Genomic DNA, 23,376 nt, shown 5'->3' with positions numbered 1-23,376 from the left:
GAGTTTGCACCACTGCACTCTAGCCTGGGCGACACAGCGAGACTGTCTCAAAACAAAACGAAACAAAACAAAAAAAGAATGGGATATACTGCATGTGAGTATCTACAGCTAAATAATGTGGTATTTTTGGTGGGTGCAGAAGGAACATGAGGATGGGTGGTGTTTTATACAGTCTTGGAAATGACAAAGAACTACTACAATCCAGTTTGATCTTATTTTGTCCTGAAAGGGTCTGGATGCTATGAAAGGATGTGAGGCGAGAGGTATGGGAGCAAAACCCAGGAAGAACAAGAAGGACTCCAGGAAGACCCAGTGGGTTGGGAATGAAGGAGCTGGAGGAGGGAAGTGGTCAACTGCCTTGGAAGGAGGGGAGCATGGGAAAGGCACTGAGAACCCAGGGGGCCAAAAATCATCTGACATTTGGGGAAGGAAACTGAGGAGAAGAGCGAGAACAGAGGCCCCCTCCTGCCAGAAGGATATCAGGAATGAGTTATCAGGCAACATCTTTTGCTAGGAATACAATAATGGAGATGCTCAGAGCTTCGAGCAAACAGCTCATAGTGGATAAAGGGCAAGATCTAGGAGAAGTGCTTGGAGGCAGAAAGTCAGGGAAGGACGCAGACAGAAGCCAGGCACTGGCTCTGACCCCCAAAGTGCTGCCAACCTCCCCCTACGCCTCTATCTTGACTGCGCTACAGCAATCAGCCTTAACCGCAGTGACAGAGACACACCTATGTCTACACAACTAACCGACTCAGCCACGTCTGAGACAGGGTCTCTGGGACCCATGTGTCACTCACACATTTCGGCCAAAGCTGCGAAAATGGAAGCCATGGTCAGCATAACTTGGGAAGAGAGGCAGGTAGTTAATTGAGTTGTACTAGAATGGAAATCACATTGAAATCAGTCAATCAACTATCTATATGGAGAATATGAAAAACAAACTTCTGAAAATACAAAAGACACAACATCTGATAAAAAGAATTGAGCTTGTGGATAAGAGCAGGGCTTCTAGAAAATTGCCTGGACCATACTCCATAGCTGCTGCTTTAGGATTTGGTTGCCTCATCTGTTCAGCATAAAGGACTGCTGTGAGAATTAAGTGAAATAATCCATGCAAAATTCTTTATACTACACTTAATGTACAATGAAGGCTGGAAAAACAGAGCCTACTATTATTAATGACCACACACCACTTCTTAAAAGTGAAGTGGGCCAGGCACAGTGGCTCACGCCTGTAATCCCAGCACTTTGGGAGGCCAAGGTGGGTGGATCACTTGAGCTCAGGAGTTTGAGACCAGCCTGGCCAACATGGTGAAACCCCATCTCAACTAAAAATACAAAAATTAGCCATGTGTGGTGGCTGGCGCCTGAATCCCAGCTACTCGGGAGGCTGAGGCAGGAGAATCACTTGAACCTGGGAGGCGGAGGTTGCAGTGAGCTGAGATCGCGCCGCTGTACTCCAGCCTGGGCAACAAGAGCGAAACTCCGTCTCAAAAAAATAAAAAAGTAAAGTGGAAAGGCCTTGGTTGAGGAGGGCAATGCAGCAGTGCAGAGTTCAGGTTTGGGAATCCGGGTTAGAATCTCTGCTGTTTTATCACAGCGAGAGGAAATACCAAGGGCTCTGAATAACCCTCTCTGAGCCTCAGTTTCCCTTCCCATTCAATGGAAATAAACACAGCACCTACATCTCACAGGGCTGCTGTGGGCACTGAAAGAGCCCAGGTATAGCAATCCCACGCTATCACTGATTCACCATGAACTGATGGAGTATCTGCCACAGGCCGGGCTCTGCATGAGACGTGGGGTGGTGCAGAGTTACCGGGGGTCCCAGAGTCCCTGTCTTGTCATTCAGACACAGGCAGGTCTTCAAGACTCACCAGGTCCGGGCTGGGTGCAGTGGCTCACGCCTAAAATCCCAGCACTTTGGGAGGCCGAGGTAGGTGGATCACAGGGTCAGGAGTTCAAGACCAGCCTGGCCAACATAGTGAAATCCTGTCTCTACTAAAAAAATACAAAAAATAAGGCAGGTGTGGTGGCGGGCACCTGTAATCCCAGCTACTCGGGAGGCTGAGGCAGGAGAATCGCCTGAACCCAGGAGGCAGAGGTTGCAGTGAGCTGAGATTATGCCATTGCACTCCAGCCCAGGCAATAGTGTGAAACTGTCTCAAAAAAAAAAAAAAAAAAAGACTCACCAGGTCCCTGCTCCCATGGAGCTTACATTCTAGTCAGGGAGCTGGGGGATGGACAGACAAACACAGAACATTTCAGATGGGGACTGAACAGACGCTACAGGACAATCGGGAAGAGGCATGCAGGTGGTGGTGGCTCCTTGAGACAGGGTCCGGGAAGGCCTCTCTGATGAGGTCCTTTGAGCTGAGATTTGAATGACGAGAAGGAACAGCCAGGGGAAGCCCTGGGGGAGGCGCGGTCCAGGCAGAGAAAACAGCAGGAGCGAAGGCCCCAAAGCAATGGAGAAGTGGTTTGCACATAAACACATTACTCACATGACATAGTTTCCTTTCTAGAATGAACCAATGTTGAACCACCCTGGAAACTTGTTCTTTCAGAGCAAGAGGCGGGTGGAGGACAGTCGAGGGCACCCACCTCGTCCTTGGCCAGGGTTTTCAGATGCTCTAGGATCTGAGCCATCACCGTCTCACACAGCTTGTTGTTCTCTGCCAGGAACTTGGAGTCTCCCCCATAGAGGCTGTCGTTGGAGTCCACTGTTGAACAAACAAGAACAGTGAGACAGACCCAAGCCCCGCGGCCATGCTGGCCAGGGAGAGGCAGCCGCGTGTCATGTCACACAGTGTCAGCAGATGGCAGGAAGTCGTGGCAGGGCACACGGAAGTGGCGGAAATTTCCCACTGGGCTTGGGGCCTTGGGAATCACAAAGAAAACACCCAGCCTGCAGGACAGTCTAAGCCAGTGGTGTGGAAGTCACCCCTCCAGCCCATGTGTGTGTGGTGGGGAGCGGGGGTGACATTAATAATCATAGTGATCATCACAGCAGCTGCCAGGCACTGGGCTAGGGCTTTAACTGCCTTATTGCAGAGTCCCCCACAACCAGTATGTGAAGAGATGATTTTTCTTTCTTTTTTTTTTTTTTTTTTTGAGACGGAGTCTCTCTCTGTCACCCAGGCTGGAGTGCAGTGGCATGATCTTGGCTCACTGCAAACTCTGCCTCGAGGCTCAAGCAGTCCTCCTGCCTCAGCCTCTTGAGTAGCTGGAATTACAGGCACCTGCCAGCACGCCTGGCTATTTTTTAAATTTTTTTTTTATTTTTAATAGAGACGGGGTTTCACCATGCTGGCCAAGCTGGTCTCGAACTCCTGACCTCAAGTGATCCACCTGCCTCGGCCTCCCAAAGTGCTGGGATTACAGGTGTGAGCAACCAGCCCAGACAAGAGATGATATTAATATCCCCCTTTTAGGGAGATGAGGCTCAGAGGTGGTCCTAGCTGGGATCCTAAACCAGGAAGTCTGATTCCAGAGCTCACAATCTTAGCTACCGCATCCAGCTGCCTGCCCTGCCACCCTCTCCTCAAAGCTGGCTTTGGAAGGACTGCAGAGATTTTCTATTTCAACTACTCTAGAAGTGTAAATCCCTTTGATAATGTCTCTTGCCAAAAGCTCCTCCACTGTTTGCTTGGTCTCATCCTGTGACAACCACTGCCTAGAGTAAGACAGGCCCAACCAAGGACAGCCTGAGTCTGAGTTCCTCCTCCCTTCCTCCTCTCTCCCTCCTTCCCTACCTGCTCCTTCCTCTCAACTGACCTTCACACAGAGCATAATCTGGGTGATGAAAGAGACACCACACTCTGTGCTGCTTTACACTTTGTTTTTTTAACTTAATGATAAATCTTGGGGCTGGGATCGGTGGCTCACACCTATAATCCCAGCACTCTGGGAGGCTGAGGCAGAAGGATCACTTGAGTCCAGGAGTTTGAGACCAGCCTGAGCAACATAGCAAAACCCCATCTCTCCAAAAAAAATTAGCTGTGTTTGGTAGCTCACGCCTGTAGTCCCAGATACTTGGGAGGCTGAGGTGGGAGGACTGCTTGAGCCCAGGAGTAGGTGGCTGCAATGAGCTATGACCACATGACTGCACTCTAGTATGAGCAACACAGCAAGATCCTGTCTCAAAATAAACAAAATAAAATAAATCTTCGTGCTATTTCTATATCAGCATACAATAGTCCCCCCTTATCCTTGAGGGATACGTTCCAAGACCCTCAGTGGGTGCCTGAAACCACAGACAGTATTGAATCCTATATACATTATGCTTTTTCCTATATAGTAATGGGTAGGTAGTGTCACATCAGTGTGGATAAGCTGGACAAAGGGATGATGGATATCCCAGGTGGGACGAAGTGAAATTTTATCACCCTATTCAGTACAGTGTGCAAATTAAAACTTATGAATTATTTCTGAGATTTTCCACTTAATATTTTTGGACCAGGTTGACTGTGGGGTAACTGAAACTGCAGAAAATGAAACTGGGGCTGGGCACTGTGGCTAACACCTAGAATCTGAGCATTTTGAGAGGCTGAGGCAGGTGGATGACTTGAGGTCAGGAGTTTGAGACCAGCCTGCCCAACATGATGAAACCCAGTCTCTACTGAAAATACAAAAAATTAGCTGGGCGTGGTGGTGCACGCCTGTAGTCCCGGCTACTTGGGAGGCTAAGGCAGGAGAATCGCCTGAATCCGGGAGGCAGAAGTTGCAGTGAGCCGAGATGGAGCCACTGCACTCCAGCCTGGGTGACAGAGTGAGACTCTGTCTCCAAAAAAAAAAAAAAAGCTGGGCACAGTGGCTCACGCCTGTAATCCCAGCACTTTGGGGGGCTGAGGCGGGTGGATCATGAGGTCAAGAGATGGAGACCATCCTGGCCAACATGGTGAGACCCCGTCTCTACTAAAAATACAAAAATCAGCTGGGCGTGGTGGCACGCGCCTGTAGTCCCAGCTACTGGCATACTACTGCACTCCAGCCTGGTGACAGAGCAGGACTCCATCTCAAAAAAAAAGAGACACCGGGTAAGGGGGCACTACGCGTACAGCTCTGTTGCTTTGTTGTCGTGGCTGCATAGTATCCCACTGTATGATGGAACAGAATGTATTTAGTTGGTCCCTACTGCGAACACTTCAGTGGTTTTCTTCCTTTCTTCTGTTTGTCTAGGGCCAGCCTGCTGCAAACCCTAGAGTTCACAACGAAACCACCAGCTCTGCCTACAGAGCCAGTTCTTTCCTTCCACACCCACATGAGCTCACACACCTTTTCCACGGGATCCTCTTACAGCTGCTTTCATTCCAACTACCAGACGGGGACTTGTATGTGGCCGAGCATAACTAGGTGTGAACAAGCAGCACTCTGTCTGGGGAGCCCAGTTCAGCATCTGAACCCACAGGCTAAAGGGAGAGCTCTGGAGCCAACACAGCACTCAGTGTCAGGAAGAGGGACGGTGCGGCGGCGACGCTCGCTGCTTCTCACCTGGCACGGGCCTGCAATCTGGGTCACCGTCCTGAGTGCGTGGATATCTCATAAATCAAGAGCCACGCCTGTGCCTCGGGTGTGGTTGTGTACACGCGGCCACATGTGCACACAGCTAATCCAGTTCTGTGGCTTAGGGATGTCTTTAATAAACCACATCCAGTTTAGCTTATCTGCTAGAATGTGATTTGTTGTGCTTTTCTCGCCCCATTGAAAGAACATTCATCACTGTCTTGAGGAAACAAGTAGGAAGGATACTGTTTCAGATACACACAATTCAAAAGAGACAATATTTATGAGAAACACAGTAGGGCCTGTGTACAAATGAGGAACAAACAGCACGAGATGGCCAGGCACAGTGGCTCATGCCTGTGATCCCAGCACTTTGGGAGGCCAAGGCAGGTAGATCACTTGAGCTCAGGAGTTCGAGACCAGCCTAGGCAACATGGTGAGACCCTGTCTCTAATAAAATATAAAAATTAGCCAGATGTGGTGATGTGTGCCTGTAGTCCCAGCTACTTAGGAGGCTGAGGTGGGAGGATGACTTGAGCCCAGGAGGCAGACGTTGCAGCAAGCAGAGATCACACCACTGCACTGCAGGCAGGGCTACATTTTGTATTTTTGTAGAGATGGGGTTTCTCCATGTTGGGCAAGCTGGTCTCAAACTCCTGACCTCAAGTGATCCTCCCAACTTGGCCTCCCGAAGTGCTGGAATTACAGGCATGAGCCACCGCGCCTGGCCATGAACACCTACTTCTTGAATCACCAATTGATAATATTTTGCTACTTTTATGCAAGCTTTCTTGCTTGTTGTCTCTACAAGGATGGACAGACACACATAATTTTTTTTTTTTTTTTTTTTGGCTGAACCGTTTGAAAGCAGGTTGCAGGCATATTGCCTAAGAATAAGGAGAACAACTGGTTTCCTTTGTTCCCCAGCTTCTCTGATCACAGGAATCTCTTATCCAATCTTAAACTGCTCGTTTATGGGGACTCTGCTGGGATACTTGCCCAAGGTTTCCTTTGCGATTGATTGCTTGTCTGACACCAGGTTGGTAGTTACTGGCCCTGGGCCGCAGGAGTCAATCTCAGAATTTCCAAGCCAGCTCTGGCTGCTGTGTCATGACTGTTACCTCCCCAGTGTGGGATGGCATTTACTCTTGTAAGAAGCGAGAAGAATTCAATTCAGCCATTCAACACCACCTGATTGTGCAGGGCAGCAAAACTGCAGCTGGTGAAGGAATTTCTCATGTCTGCTACTGAGGACCAGAATAGTTCCTGCATAAATTCCCAGTCTTCCTCCAGGTTGGAGTTCACTTTGATTCTGAACAGCCCAGCAATGGAGAAGAGGGAAGGTCCAACCACCCCGAGGGGCCAGAGGTATGTTTAGAGCAGGCCACTCACACACACATGCAACACCTACTGAATAAGGCCTGCTTCATGCCAGCTTCTGGGCTAGGAGCGGGAACCTAGTGGGGGACAAGGCTGACCTGGCCCTACCCTCACAGACACAGAGCTCACAGTCTATGAGGAGACACAGACACACAAACAGGCAATTGCAATAGTGTACAGAGGTATTTGAGATGGAGTCTCGCTCTGTCACCCAGACTGGAGTTCAGTGGCACGATCTTGGCTCACTGCAACCTCCGCCTCCCGGGGTCTCAAGGAAGGGGGTCAGTACAGGGGATCATGGGATCCTAAAATCTGTGCTTGGGACAGGATTCTGGAATCAGTGAGACCTAGACTGAGTCCTAAAGGTGGAATTCGCTAGCAAAAGTGGGAAAAGGGGTGAGAAGGGAGGAATTTATTTTCCATGCTAACACTTGGTGGCCACAGAGGGAAGGAGAAAAGGGCGCATTTGAGAATTAAAAGTAATTTGGTCAGGTCAGAGTGTATTGTGGGCCTTCAAGTCCAGACACAGCTCTCACGAGGGGGAGAAATGATGTCCCCTGCAAATGGCCATTAAAAATAGCCCACAATCTCTGCATCTGTCCCACCCCGAGTTGCAAACCCAAATGCTTTGAGGGCCTGGCAGGTGACGTGGAAGAGTGAGGAGGGCCGCCTTGGCTTCACAGAAGCATCCTGAGTTGTACTCTTCCAATAAAGACACACTCTATCTGCACACTAAATACATAAACATTGAGGATCCAGGACTAGTCTTCACTTCTACATCAAATATGCACGCTCTCTTGTAACCTCGTGTAAAAGCACCGGAGGGATTGCTCCAGACAATGTCAGAGCCTTCTCTTTTTCTTAATCTGGGAAGAAAGTGGCCAAGGCATCCTCCAAAAATGCAGAAATTATTTAATCCCTCTCTTCCAAGTTCTAAGCTGTGTCAACATCGTCTAAAAGCCTCCCTAGAATGAGGAAGCGAACAGGGAAAAAGGAGCCCCCACAACCTGCAGAGCCTCTGTGATTCCCTGGGTCTCCTACCAAGATGCCAGGCAGGTCACAGTTGTACATTCAAAGTAAACACAGCTGGACTAAGAAGAAGAAAAAGAAAATCCATCCTTCTGTTTTCGTCTTTAAAAGCTAGAAAACTACACTCTTGCCTATCAAATATAGCCTCGCTCCCTCTGCTGCCAATCTGGCTCTGGTAGTCTTCACTGGCGGGCTTGTTCAGAGAAAGGATGGGCTGAATCTGTTTGAGGGAGAGGAAGGAGAGGAGGGAGAGGAGAGGGCAGGGCATGCTCCTGTGATAGCCTCACTTCCAGGTCTCTGTCTGGTCCTCAAAGCTTTCTCTCTTGTTCAGAGCCTTCAATGTTCACTTCACAAAAGAGGAAACAAAGATGCCAAGAAATATAGGAAAGGGTGTTCAACCTCACCAGCCATCAGAGAAATGCAAACTCCACTTCTAGAACAGCTGACATGAAAAAGAATGACCATAGCAACTGAACAAATGGAAGCCTCATTCGTGCCTGGCAGGAATGTCAATTGGTTTAACCCTTTGGGAAACTGTGAGGCAGTATCCACCAACGCAGAATATAAGCAGATCCTATGAGCCAGCAATGCCACCTCCACGCAGACAGCCAATGGGAATGTACACCAAGAAATACATGCAAGAATGTTCACAGCTGCATTACTCATAATAGCCCCAAACTGGACCTGGCCACATGCAAATTTCCATCCAGAAGGAATGAATCAATTTTGGTACATCCACACAAAGGAATACTATACAGCAATGCAAAAGGTGAACTACAGTTTTGCATACCAACACAGATGACTCTTGGACATCATGCTGAGTTAAAGCAGCCAAATACCAAAGAATGCTTGCAAAATATTCCATTTACTTATTCAGAAAGTGGCAAACTAATTAATAATGCTAGAAGTCAGGAGAGAGAGTGGTGTGTCTTCGAGAGTAGGGTGGTGATGCTGACTGAAGGAGGTGTTCTATTTCTTGATCTGGGCTGTGGTTACCTGGGAGTGTTCACTTTGTGACAATTCACTGAGCTCTATAGTTTATTGCATATATGTTATATAATACACTTTAATTAAAACACTGCTTTTTTTTTTTTTGAGATGGAGTCTTGCTCTGTCACCCAGGCTGGAGTTCAGTGGTGCGATCTTGGCTCACTGCAGCCTCCTGAGCTCAAGCGATTCTCCTGCGTCAGCCATCCAAGTAGCTAGGATTACAGGCACTTGCCAACAGCCTGGCTAGTATTTTTGTATTTTTCGTAGACATGAGGTTTCCCCATGTTGGTCAGGCTAGCCTCGAACTCCTGACCTCAGGTGATCTGCCTGTGTCTGCCTCCCAAAGTGCTGGGATTATAGGCACGAGCCCCTGTGCTCAGCCAACACTGTTATTTTGTAATCAACAAAGCAGTGTAATGCACGTCCCACTACTCTGGGTGTGAGTTTCACTTCCATCACTAACTACCAGAAGCCCTGGAGTAAATCACATTGTCTTTCTGGATCTCCTCTTGCTTGTACATAAAATGGGGACATGAATGCCTGTCCTCATAGTAAAGCTGTAAGGATTAAGGGAAAAGGGCCTGTAGAGCCTGATGTAGTCCTTGGCACTCAGTAAGTGCTCAGATCAGGGTAGGCACCATCATTCTTGCTATGAACCAGCCTCCCTGAGTTACATCTTTATCCTCAGTCCCCAGACCCAGCTAGAGAAAGCCTGAGAGGTCTGACAGAAGGCAGGCCATCCCTTAAGCACTGCTAATGTGTTCACTGCAACTTGCAAGTGTAGAGATGGTTTTTTAAACTGTAAAGTATACAATTACTGGCCAAAGCACTTTTGACATTAAGACCAATTTTTGGAATCCAAAAATTAGAACTGAGGGTCTGCCAGGCAGGAGGATACTTGGGCTCACTGAGAAAAGGCCTGGAACTGGCATGTCCTGTGGTAAGTCCAGGACACGAGGAGGCTGCTCCCCACTTGTACTAGCAAGTTCAAAATGTCTGGTAGCAGGTGATCAAGGCCACCTCCTTCCTCCAGAGCACCCAGACAAGGGCCGCTGAGCCTTGGCATCATCTGAGGAGCAGGTTGCAAACACTCACACCAGGGTCCTGCCTGAGACTGTGGTAAGGAACAGGCCTGGCACGAAGCTCATGCATGTGTATATTTAGCCATTGTTCCAGTTTATTGTGTAGCACACTGATCCAAAAGAGGGTTCCTCTGAAAAGAGAACACTTAACACTCTGTCAGTGGAAATGCAAATTAGTTCAACCACTGTGGAAAGCAGTTTTGGAGATTTCTCAAAGAATTGAAAACAGAACTACCATTTGACCCAGCAATCCCATTACTGGGTATATACCCAAAGGAAAATAAATCGGTCTACTGAAAGGACACATGCACACGTATGTTCATTGCAGCACTATTCGCAATAGCAAAAACATAGCATCAACTTAGATGCTCATCAACACTGGATTGGATGAAGAAAATGTGGTACATACACACAATGGAATACTATGCAGCCCTAAAAAAGAACAAAATCATGGCCTTTGTGGCAACATGGGTGCAACTGGAGGCCATTATCCTAAGTGAACTAGTGCAGAAACAGAAAACTAACTACCGCCGTGTTCTCACTGGTAAGTGCGCCCCAGGCATTGGGTACCCATGGGCATAAAGATGGAAACAGCAGACACTGGAGACCCCTAGAGGGAGGAGGAAGGGGAGGGGACAAGGGCTGAAAAACTACCTATTGGGTACTATCTCATTTGCACCCCAAACCTCAGCATTGCACAATATACCCCTGTCACAAACCTGCATGTATACCTCCTAAATCTAAAATAGAAGTTGAAATTATTATAATTATTTTTTTTAAACAGTGTTTCTCCAGTCTGGTCTGATATTCAACATGATCTCAGGTGCTTGTTAAAGATGCAAATTAAGAAGGGAAGGCCAGGTGTGGTGGCTCATGGTTATAATCCCAACACTTTGGGAGGCTAAGACGGGTAGATTGCTTGAGCCCAGGAGTTTGAGACCAGCGTGAGTAACATGGTGAAACCCTGTCTTCAAAAAAAGTTTTTTAAAATTATCCGGGTGCAGTGGCACATGCCTGTATTCCCAGCTACTTGGGAAGCTGAGGTGGGAGGACTGCTTCAGCCTGGGCTGTAAAGGCTGCAGTGGGCCGAGATCACATCACTGCATTCCAGCCTGGGGGAACAGAGTGAGACCTTGTCTCAATCAATCAATCAATCAATCAATCAATCAATCAAGGGCAGGATGGGGCTGAGGAATCTGTACTTTTTTTTCTTTTTGGGGATGGCGTTTTCACTCTTGTTGCCCAGGCTGGAGTGCAGTGGTGCGATCTTGGCTCACTGAAACCTCTGCCTCCCAGGTTCAAGCGATTCTCCTGCCTCAGTCTCCCGAGTAGCTCGGATTACAGGGGTGCACCATCAGGCCTGGCTAATTTCTGTATTTTTAGTAGAGACAGGGTTTGGCTCTGTTGGCCAGGCTGGTCTCGAACTCTTGACCTCAGGTGATCCACCCGCCTTGGCCTCCCAAAGTGCTGGGATTACAGGCGTGGGCCACTGCGCCCGGCCCAAGAATCTGTACTCTTAAGAGTTGCCCCAGGTAAGTCTTAGATCAGGTAAATACAGTGAGACCCTGGACTAGAAGTTCATGGGAGCTAAAATACAAGAGAGGAAAAAATAAAAGAGAAAATGAAAGCATTCTGTCCGCCTTTCATGAAATCCGCGCGGAGCACGGTTTGGTGGCGGAGGCTCTGCTACCTTTGTCTATGTGGTAAAGGTATGTCTCCTGGCTCATGGCAGAGAGGAGATGCAGGACGCAGGTGTAGATGCGGATTTTCTCATCGCTGTTGTCCTCCCAGGTGTAGTCCTGGATCACGTTGAGAAGCTCTCGAACAAGAAACAGGACCCCATGTTCAGGATGATCCTAGCAGAAAACCAAAAAAAGGATAAATAATCCCAAAGATGAAGCGGGGAGGGAAAAAGAAAACACAGAAACCCAGATCCTCCCTCAGCAGCTGTAGAGAAATTAACGTTGTCAGTTACTGAACAAAGGCAAGGCCCACTCACAAGCCTGGTTAAACAATACAGAGGAAAATGACAAAACGTGATTCCCACGAATCACTATCTCCTGTCTGGGCAAACGAGCTTTGAGAATCCCTTTTTGGATCCCAACAAGGAGAAGGCAAAGTTACCTGTCAGCTTAATGGCCTGTTTCCAAAATTACACTCTTGTTTTTCTGTGGGTGGTGGCAGTAAAAAAAAAAGGAAGCCCTGTTCCAATCACAAAAGCAAGATTGTGGGTATTGTAGCAGATGGAATGGCAGAAGCCACCTACGCTAGGTGAGCCCCCGGATGATCTCTGCCACCACTCGAGGCAGACTTTAAATAGAGCCTCACTCTTTGGGATGCTCAACAACAGTAACAGCCAAATAGAGGATGCTCTCTTGGGAGAGGCAAAACCTGAGAGACAGTCACAGAGTTTATAGCAAACAGTGTTTCTCAGATGCTAAACTGAATCTATAAAAAGTTTTGGGGTGTAAAAAAGTAAGCAGCTTCAATTCCATTCCAAAAAGGTGTATGTGAGTCTGGGGATGCCCTGCTGAAAGCTCTCCAGACTTCTCACTCAGTGCAGAAGCTCTGCATGGCCAGCCCCCTCCATGGCCTTGCTGGCCCGCCCCATGCAGGTCCCCTTCCCTTACCCCAGCCACATTAAGGCAGGGAGAACAGCACGATTGGAACCCGCAGCGGCAGGGGGAACAGCATGACTGGAACCCGCAGCGGCAGGGGGAACAGCATGATTGGAACCCGCAGCGGCAGGGGGAACAGCACGATTGGAACCTGCAGCGGCAGGGGGAACAGCACGATTGGAACCTGCAGCGGCAGGGGGAACAGCATGATTGGAACCTGCAGCAGCAGGAGGCCATCTAGCCCAAGATGTAGTCTTGGGTGCAGGAACAAAGCCATTGCCAAAACATGGCCCAGGGGGCATGGGGGAGTAATACCCCAGCCTCACTTTCCTCCTACCCCGCACCATGCTGCTGACTCCTACTGGTTGAACAAATTGGGAGCTAGAGGAAGGATAGGTGAGGCAGTCCCCAGAGGCCAGTCTCCCCCACACACAGTAGGACAAAGGGCACAGAGTGGCACCAGGGGCCGGCACACACGTCCAGGTGCTGGCCTCCAGCCAGGTACGTTCTCTCTGACTACAGTCTGTGCCCCAGGGCTTGGCCAGACTGGCTCCTTGGTAGCCTGCAGTTAATGTGTAAGGAGCTTACACATTAGCTCCTTAATGAGGCCTTCCCTGATGTTCCATCTGCAGCCTTCTTACTCTCTCTTCACCACAAATCATCCTGTTTTTTTGAGGGGGGCAGGTTCTGAGACAGGGTCTCACTCTGTCACTCTGGCTACAGTACAGTGGCATGATCATGGCTCGCTGCAGCCTTGACTTTCTGAGCTCAAGCGATCTTCCACCTCAGCCTCCCGAGGTGCTGGGACTACAGGTACATACCACCACGCTTGGTGAATTTCTATTATTTATTTATTTATTTATTTATTTTTTATTTTTTATTATTATTATACTTTAGGTTTTAGAGTACATGTGCGCAATGTGCAGGTTAGTTACATATGTATACATGTGCCATGCTGGTGCACTGCACCCACTAACTCGTCATCTAGCATTAGGTATATCTCCCAATTTGTAGAGATGAGGTATTGCCATGTTGCCCAGGCTGGTCTCGAGGTCCCGGGCTCAAGTGATCCACCTGCCTTGGCCTCCTGAAGTGCTGGGATTAAAGGTGTGAGCCACCGCACCCAGCCTCTGTCTTCTTTTTTACAGAGCACTTCTCATTATCTGAAGTGATCTTATGTATTCCTTCAATGACCTGGCCAACAATATCTCGTGGTTTTCCTGGTTCTCTCTGTTTCATGCTAGCCTATAACCTCCAGGAGGACAGGCACTTCATCTATTGCATTTGCCAATACACCGCCAGGTCTGCTGGCTGCACACTGTATTCTGTTAATGGTGCCTCCAGGAACTCAACATGGATAGTGTCCCTGATGACATTCAATCCAGCCCTGTCTCTGGCTCCTGGGACAGTGCTGGGCACTGACATGCATTGGGTGAATAATGTTGAATGGATTGCAGTTTTTGGGTACCTTCAATGTGTCAGGCACTAAACTGGCTACGAAAACAACAGCTAATATTAATAGCAGCTACCACAGCTTTTCTATGTTCCAGGGTGATACTACGATGAAGCCCCATTTCGCAGATGGGAAATGAGCCACTGAGAGGTTAAGTGGCCCAAGGTCACACAGTTGGTACGTAGGGGACCCAAGGTTCAAGCCCCAGGAGTTTGGCTCCAGAGTGGACATTTCTAACTACTGGTACCATATGCGCACTGCCTCTCTGCAGATAAACCAAGCGTCTCTGACTTTATAGAACTTGTGAACTGGGGGAGGCATACATGCAGTCAGCTACTTAGAATACAAGTATGGAGTATGAGAACAGCATTGCCATTATATCCAACGTGAATGTGTGTACATATCGCAGTCATACTTTCAAGTGGGTGAGGACAATTGTGGAGGGGCGTGGGATGTTATGTACAAGCTGTTAATATCTGTAAGAATTGCTTTTAGCCTGGGCTAGAAAGCGGTAGCTCACGCCTGTAATCCCAGCACTTCAGAAGGCTGAGATGGGCGGATCCCTTGAGGTCAGGAGTTTGAGACCAGCCTGGCCAACATGGCGAAACCCCGTCTCTACTAAAAATACAAAAATTAGCCGGGTGTGGTGGTGTGTGCCTGTAATCCCAGCTACTCGGGAGGCTGAGGCAGGAGAATCGCTTGAACCCAGGAGGTGGAGGATGAGCGAGCAGAGATCACACTACTGCACTCCTGGGTGACAGTGCGAGACTCTGTCTCCAAAAAATAAATAAATAAATAAATAAATAATTGTTCTTAACCTGGGCAACATAACAAACTCTACAAAAAAAAAAAAAAAAAAAAAATTAGCCACGTGTGGTGGTGTGCGCCTGTGGTCTCAGCTACAGAAAGCTATGATGGCACCACTGCACCCCAGCCTGGGTGATAGAGTGAGACCGTCTTACAAAAAGAAAAAAAGAATTGCTCTTATGATACTGGCAAGAATGAGAATGCAAGATGCTCAAAAGTCTGACATCCACAAACTACACACATCAAAATTGCCCACGCCATGATCTGCTTTCCACTCAGAGCTGGTTTCAGCTGGGAACTTCCCCCGCCTTCTTTTGCTAACAGCTGTTTTTAACTAGGCTATTTGGTTCTGCTATGTGGCTGTCCAAAAATATATTTTATTTAAGGATCTGCCTTGAGCATAGACAACAATCTGAATGTTCCAGCAACTTCATTTCAACACAAATGCGTAAGTCTTGTGACAGACCATGCAACACACTGTCAAAAAGGTGGTACAAGGGCCAGTGGAGACGTAAAGGTTTGTAGTGAGCCATTTCCGTGAGCTTTTGCTTATAACTGAAGAGCTGGGAGACTATTTCTGACCTTCTGTACATGGACAAAGTTTCCCAAGTGACATCCATGCTTCAGTGGTTGTAACTTTTTTTTTTTTTTAATTGTACTGATGGGCTGGGTGTGGTGGCTCAAGCCTGTAATCTCAGCACCTTGGGAGGCCGAGGTGGGTGGATTACTTGAGGTCAGGAGTTCAAGACCAGCCTGGCCAACATGGTGAAACCCCATCTCTACTAAAAATACAAATAAATAAATAAATAAAATTATCCAGGCACGGTGGCAGGTGCCTATAATCCCAGCTGCTTGGGAGGCGGAGGCAAGAGAATCGCTTGAACCTGGCAGGCGGAGGTTGCAGTGAACCAAGATCACACCGCTGCATTCTAGCCTGGGTGACAGAGCATGATTCCATCTCAAAAAAAAAAAAAGAAAAAAAGAAAACTTTTTCTTTTGAGATGAGGTCTTGCTATGTTACCCAGGCTGGTCTCGAACTCCTGGCCTCAAGCAATCCTTCTGCCTCAGCCTCCTGAGAAGCTGGAAGTGTTATTACTAATACCATCAGTTTTCCAGCACTAATCAGTAGTCATCAGCCTCTTGGTGGACAAGTGCCAACTGTAGTTGGTTTCTGTAGTTCTTTATGGCGCTTTGTGTAATTGTAGTTAAATGTGTGCTTATTTGTTTAACATGAAGTCTGTCCTCCTGAGTTGGGGTATGCTTCTCTTGCTCACTCCTTAATTCCTGGATCGACAAATGTTTGTGGAATAGGCTGAATGATGAAACACAGACCTGGACATCTTGCTGTGTTTATGGCTGGACCTTTTCTCCAGGATAAGAAGGAGAAAAGACATCTCCCTGCTGGATCCGAGATTGTTAGTGCTACAAAACTCATGGTAGTAGCATTTCCATTTCCTGCAAATTGCAGCTGAATCAAAACTAGGCCTCAAAACTGTGACACTGAACTTGTTCAGTCAAGTCTACTTTGTCTTACCACATTGTTACATGAAATGAGCCATTTTGATTATATAGGGAAGATTATTCCACAAACTAGTCCCTCACTAGGCTGACGACTACTGATGCTAAAGCAGAACATTTCGACAAGCTCCAAAAAGTTCTCTGTCTGCAGGGGAGAGAGGGCCACCCTGGGGACTGTTTACTCCCGCATTTGTAAGCATCAATAAATTGGACCAGGGACTTGATCTGGTATCAAATGGTTTCTATCTTTTCTTTTTGTGTGTGTGTTTTTTGAGTCGGAGTTTTGCTCTTGTCACTCAGGCTGGAGTGCAATGGCATAATCTTGGCTCACTACAACCTCCGTCTCCTGGGTTCAAATGATTCTCCTGCCTCAGCCTCCTGAGTAGCTGGGATTATGGGCGCATGCCACCATGCGCAGCTGATTTTTGTATTTTTAGTAGAAATGGGGTTTTGCTACATCTGCCAGGCTGGTCTCGAACTCCTGACCTCAGGTGATCCACTCGCCTTGGCCTCCTAAAGTGCTGGGATTACAGGTATGAGCAACTGTGCCCGGTGGTTCCTATCTTTTCTAAACAAATAAAATGAATCAAACTTTCAAATCCATCCTTTAAGAAAACCTTGCATACTGTGGGTAGGAAAGCAAAATAGTGCAGTCACTATGAAAAACAGTATGGGGGCCGGGTGCAGTGGTTCACGCCTGTAATCTCAGCACTTTGGGAGGTGGAGGGGGGCTGAGCACCTAAGATCAGGAGTTTGAGACCAGCCTGGCCAACATGGTGAAACATTGTCTCTACTAAAAAAACAAAAATTAGCTGGGCGTGGTGGCACATGCCTGTAATTCCAGTTACTCAGGAGGCTGAGGCAGGAAAATCACTTGAACCAGAGAGGCGGAGGTTACAGTGAGCCGAGATTGCAACACTGCACTCCAGCCTGGGTGACCCGTCTCAAAAAAAAAAAAGAAAAACAGTATGGAATTTCCTAAAAAAAATAGAGCTACCACATGACCCAGCAATGCTACTTCTGGGTACATATCCAAACAAATTGAAATCAGGATCTTGAGGAGATAGCTACACTCCCATGCTCATTGCAGCATTATTCACAAGAGCTCAGATGTGGAAACAATCTATATGTCCATTGACAGATAAATTGCTAACGAAAAATGAGGTAGCTGGGTGCAATGGCTCACGCTGCAGTGAGCTATGATTGTACCACTGCATTCCAGAATGGGCAACAGAGCAAGACTCAAAAACAAACAAACAAACAAAAAAAGACTGGGTGCAGTGACTCACGCCTGTAACACCAGCACTTTGGGAAGTCAAGGCTGGAGGAGCACTTGAGCCTTGGAGTTCAAGACCAGCCTGGGAAAAATAGACCTTGTCGCCACAAAAATCAAAAATTAGATGGGCCTGGTGGCTTGCCCATGTGGTCCCAACTATTCAAAGAGGCCGAGTTGGGACAATATTTGAGCCCAGGAGGTCAAGGTTGATGCCATGAGTGTGATCATGCCACTGCACTCCAGCCTGGATAACAGAGTGAGAGCCTGTCTCAAAAAAAAAAAAAAAAAAAGAAAAGAAAAGAAAAAAGAAAACGTGATACATATGCATGATGGAATATTATTCAGCCTTAAAAAAGAAGGAAATTCTGCCATATGCAACAACATGGACGACCCTCAAAAGCATTAAGCTATGTGAAATAAGCCAGTTGCAGAAGACAAATATTGCATGAGTCCACATATAAAGAAAGTATCTAAAATAGTCAGATTCGTAGAACCAGAGAGTGGAGTGGTGGTTGCAGGGGGTGGGGGTAGGGAAATGAAGAATTACTAACCAATGGACAGTTTCAATTATGAATAAGCTCTACAGATCTGCTACACAGCACAGTTCCTAAGCCAACAGTAATGTATTGTACACATAAAAACTGGTTAAGAGGGTAGATCTCACCTTAAGTGTTCTCACCCCAATACAATAAAACCAAAATAAAAGCTGTGACCTGAAAGGTAACAAATAATTTGAACCGAGGAGGCAGCACGCAGAGGCTCACATCTGTAATCCCAGCACAAATCCCAGCACTTTGGGAGGCCGAGGCAGGCAGATCACTTGAGCTCAGGAGTTTGAGACCAGCCTGGCCAACATGATGAAACCCTGTCTCTACTAAAAGACAAAAAAAATTAGCCAGGTGTGGTGGTGGGCGCCTGTAGTCCCAGCTACTTGGGAGGCTGAGGCACGAGAATTGCTTTAACCCAGGAGGCAGAGGCACGAGAATTACTTTAACCCAGGAGGCAGAGGTTGCAGTGAGCCGAGATCGCACACTGCATTCCAGCCTGGGTGACAGAGGAAGATTCTCCAAAAAAAAAAAAAAAAAAAAGAAAAAAATTGAACCAGGTAGAAGTGAGATGTGTGAAGAAGTGAAATGTGGGAGTCTTGTTCACGCTAGATCTACTCATAGTGGGCACGGCTCAGGTGTAGTGTATCCCATCACCTGGGAGCTTATTCAGCTCTTAGCCCTGGCTATTCAGGATAAACATCCTGTAGTATCTGTGAGTAGTTACTAATGCTGCGTCCCACAAGGAAGGATATAGGGTTGCTAGTGCTCAATGAACTTGAGCAAATAAGGCATGCTGCAAACGTTTCTGGCTTAGGTCACGCAGGACAGGCACTGGAGTAGCGCAGCCCTGGGTTTGAATCCCAGCTCTGCTACTTATAAGCTTTGTGACCTCAGGCACATTGCAAGGGCCCTCCGGCTCAGATTTCATGAGTGAAAAAGGTGCAATGATTCCTACCTTGGGGGGCTTGCGGGGAGGACTCCCAGGAAGTGAGTATTAATGAGTGGCGTTAGCAAGGCATGGGGCACCTAGTGAGGTGTCATGAACTGCAGCTATTCTTTGTCTCATATCATTACTAAACCCCAGCTAAAACACATGCAATGCTACAAGGAAAAATAACTCAAATCTGTTCAAGGAATAATAACTTAAGTCTGTTGAGAGCAGGAGCGCTTTCCACAAATGCCTAAAGGGCCAAGTGGACAACAGAAATGGGGTTAATGGGTCCAGAGGTACCCAGGAAAACTGGAGAGAAAGGCATACGCCGCCTGCATAGGGCAGCTGGTACCCAGCTGCAGCCAACTGGCCAGGTCACAGGATGCGGGCCCCACGTGATAGGACCTGATTTTTCAAGGGGAGATGCAAATCTGGGATTTTCTGTGATCTAACAATTTTTAAATGTAGGAAACTCATTCCAAATGTTCTCCATCAGGACATGGCCAGCAAGTGTCTACATGTCTACCGGCTGGATATGCTCTCCAGACATCAATCTGTAATTCCAGGGGACAGAGTTTCGGGTTTACAAAGTACTTTCCCAGCAATCATTTCATTTAACCCTCACAGGAGTCATTTGAGGTGGGCACTGTGATGACACCTTAGAAAGGTGACAACTGAAGCTCTGAGGACTTATAAAACTTTCCCAAGGTCTCAGCGCTATGAAGTCTTCAGGTCAGGACTGAACAGAAGCTTCTGAATCTGAGAAGGCTTTTCAAAAAGCCTCCAGTGATTTTTAACCTGCAGATGCCAAGTGCGTCTCGATTAATCAATAAACAATGACTTTTACCAACTGCTAAATTCAAAACCCTGATTTTTTTCTTTTGCCTTCTCACTTTTATCAACTGCTTAATTCAAAACCCTGATTTTTTTCTTTTGCCTTCTCACTTGATAAATAACTAGCTTACCCAAAGAGAGAAACTTACAAAGTACTAATATGGAGATCGGAAAACAGTGACATCAAGTGTCAAGTGAAAGGGCTCTAGAAAATGCCAGTGCACGTTGCCCCATCTTGGGGTGCCGCCTATCCTCCCTGCAGGACAACAAGAGGCCCCCCATCCTGAAGACATGTCCGCAGTCCTTGAGCCCGGCCTCCTGACCTCGCTCCCCTCTCTCTGAGGACTTGGAATCTGAACAGGGAAAGTCAGAAGCTGAGTCACTTTCTGTTTTCTCAGCTTTACTGAGATATAATTCACATGCCAAACAGTATACCTGCTAAAATGTACAATTCAGTGATTGTCAGGATATTCACAGTCATGCGATCATCAATACAGTCAATTTTAGAACATATCATCACCCCAAAAAGGAACCTGGATCCACTGGAGCTCAGGCACTTTTATGGCTCAAGTTCAGGGTGATGTTTCTCAAATATGGTCCTAGGACCACTTACCTCTGAATCACTGAGGGGGCTTTTAAAAATGCCCATTTGCCAAACATGGTTGATCCCACCTGTAATCCCAGGTACTGGGGAGGGTGAGGGAGGAGGATTGCTTGAGGCCAGGAGTTCAAGACCAGCCTGGGAAATGTAGTGAGAATGCACCTCTATAAAACATTTAAAAAAAATTAGCCAGGCGTGGTGGCTGGCACATGCCTGTTGGCCCAGATACTTGGGAGGCTGAGGCAGGAGGATCATTTTAGCCCAGGAGCTCAGCCTAGGCATACAGCAAGACCCCGTCTCAAAATAAAACAAATAGATGATTTTAAAAATGCTGATTTGTGAGCCTATTTCAACCTACTGAGTGAGACTCTGGGAGGGGCCCCGGGAATCTACATTTTAACAAGGGTCTGAGATTCCCATGCACATTAAGCTCTACCAGTGGTGCTTAATCTGTTCTGTGCCATGGACCCTGCGGCAGCCAGGTGAAGCCTATACACTCCATGGAATACTATTTTTTTTTTTTTTTTTTTGAGATGAAGTCTTGCTCTGTTGCCCAGACTGGAGTGCAGTGGCACAATCTTGGCTCACTACAACCTCTACCTCCCAGGTTCAAGCAATTCTCCTGCCATAGCCTCCCCAGTAGCTGAGATTAAAGGTGCCTGCCACCACTCCTGGCTAATTTTTGTATTTTTAGTAGAGACGGGGTTTTACCATGTTGGCCAGGCTGGTCTCGAACACCTGACCTCAGGTGACCCACTCGCTTCAGTCTCCCAAAGTGTTGGGATTACTGGAGTGAGCCATCGTGTCTGGCCCTTGGAATACATTTTTTTTTTTTTTTTTTTTGAGATGGAGTCTTGCTCTGTTGTCCAGGCTGGAGTGCGGTGGTGCAATCACGGCTCACTGCAACCTCCGCCTCCTGGGTTCAAGTGATTCTCCTGCCTCAGCTTCCCAAGTAGCTGGGATTGCAGGTGCCCACCACCACGCCCAGCTAATTTTTATACTTTTAGTAGATACAGGGTTTTGCCATGTTGGCTAGGCTGGTCTCAAACTCCTGACCTCAGGTGATCTGCCTGCCTCTGCCTCCCAAAGTGCTGGGATACAGGCATGAGCCACGGTGCCCGGCCCTTGGAATATTATTTTTAATGCAGCAAATAAAACACATAAGACTACAAAGCAAACCAATTACACTAAAATACAGCTGGCAAAATATTTTTTCAATGCTTTTGTGATACTGTAATCTATTGCCTCTTTGTGAATGCATTAACAGCTCTAGCAATGGGCTTAATAACTGCTGTGCTTTTAAAGGAAGAAGAACATAAACAATCTTCTGAAATATCTTTCACATCTGAAATGCGATGTGAACATATCTGTTGATTTCTTTTGGTGACAAAGTCCCAGCTACTGCTACTACTCCTGGGGCTTTTTCCTGTAATTCCTCATTGAGTGAAAGGTAAATTTCACTCAGAGGTTTGTTAAAATAAAGCTGTCATTTTCCTCATCCAAATTCACGTCACTCTGCCAGACCCCCAGGGATTAGGTGGACTCCACGTTATAAGGACCCTTGCTAGGGAGGGTCCAGGAATTCCTCCTGCTGGGTCCCGGGAGTGGCCTCATTCTTTCCAACTCAAGCCTGGCTGTACATCTCTTCCATTCCACGAAAAACCCAGCATCCTTCCAACAATGCCCCTCTTAATTTCTGCTATCTTTAGTTTCTGTTATTTGCCATCAAAAGAACTTTGTCGCCACTTTCTTAGTGCTTTCTAGGAAGTTTACTATGTGCAGAGGCACGGTTCTGACCTTGTGAGTACTCACTAACTTAATATTCATGGCAACCCAGAAGTGACAGTTCTTATCCTCATTTTATAGACAAGGAAACTGCAACCCAGGGATGTTATATTATTGCCCAAGAATGCAGAGCTGGAAGAAGGATGGGCCAGGATTCCATGCCAGACATCTTGGCTCCAAGGCCTGTGCCCTTCCCCACTGAGCGATACCTCTGCCTTGGCAGTATAGAGAGTGCAGTGGACTAAATATTTGTATCCCCCTGCAAATTCATACATGGAGACCCTAATCCCAATGTGATGGGATTTGGAGGTGGGGCCCTTGGGAGGTAATTAGGTCCCAGAGGACCAATTGCTCAAAAGGCCAGAGAGCTTGCCCTTGCTGTTTCTTTCTGTCACATGAGGACATAATGGGAAGATGGGCCTGTAGTCCCAGCTGCTCAGGAGGCTGAGGTGGGAGAATCACTTGAGCCTAGGAGTTCAAGGCTACAGTGAGCTATAACTGCACCACTGCACTCCAGCCTGGGTGACAGAGTGAGACTCCTAAACAAACACACAAAAAGGCCTGGCATGGTGGCTCACACCTGTAATCCCAGCACTCTGGGAGGCCAAGGCAGGTGGATCACCTGAGGTCAGGAGTTCAAGACCAGCCTGAACAACATGGTGAAACTCCGTCTCTACTAAAAATACAAAAATTAGCCAGGCATGGTGGCGGGCATCTGTAATCCCAGCTACTCGGGAGGCTGAGGCAGGAGAATCACTTGAATCTGGGGGGTGGAGGTTGAAGTGAGCCAAGATCATGCCATTGCACTCCAGCCTGGGCAACAATAGTGAAACTCCATCTCAAAAAAAAAAAAAAAGAGAGACAGAAAGAGAGAGAAGATGGTTGTCTGCAACCTGGAAGTGGGTCCTCACTAGAACTCAACCAGGCTGGCACCCTGATCTCAGACTTCCAGCTTTTAGAACTCTGAGAAATAAATGTTGTTTAAGACCCCAGTCTATGGCACTTTGTAATAGCAG

The 23,376-nt window shown here is 47.4% G+C and overlaps 1 protein-coding gene across 2 annotated transcripts in view; it reads right to left on the bottom strand.

Moving 5' to 3' along the window:
- The window catches only part of VPS35L (VPS35 endosomal protein sorting factor like), a 145,166-nt gene that overhangs the window by 8,063 nt on the left and 113,727 nt on the right, over positions 1–23,376 (bottom strand). For both annotated transcript variants that reach the window (NM_001132616.1, XM_054533148.1), the window contains 2 exon segments: positions 2,608–2,726; positions 11,680–11,845. In NM_001132616.1, coding sequence (NP_001126088.1) covers positions 2,608–2,726; positions 11,680–11,845 — 285 coding nt within the window.

Source organism: Pongo abelii, chromosome 18 (genome assembly GCF_028885655.2).
Source record: "Pongo abelii isolate AG06213 chromosome 18, NHGRI_mPonAbe1-v2.0_pri, whole genome shotgun sequence".
Taxonomy (NCBI): Eukaryota; Metazoa; Chordata; class Mammalia; order Primates; family Hominidae; genus Pongo; species Pongo abelii.
The sequence above is the reverse complement of the archived record's forward strand: the minus strand, read 5'-3'. Positions and strand labels throughout refer to the sequence as shown.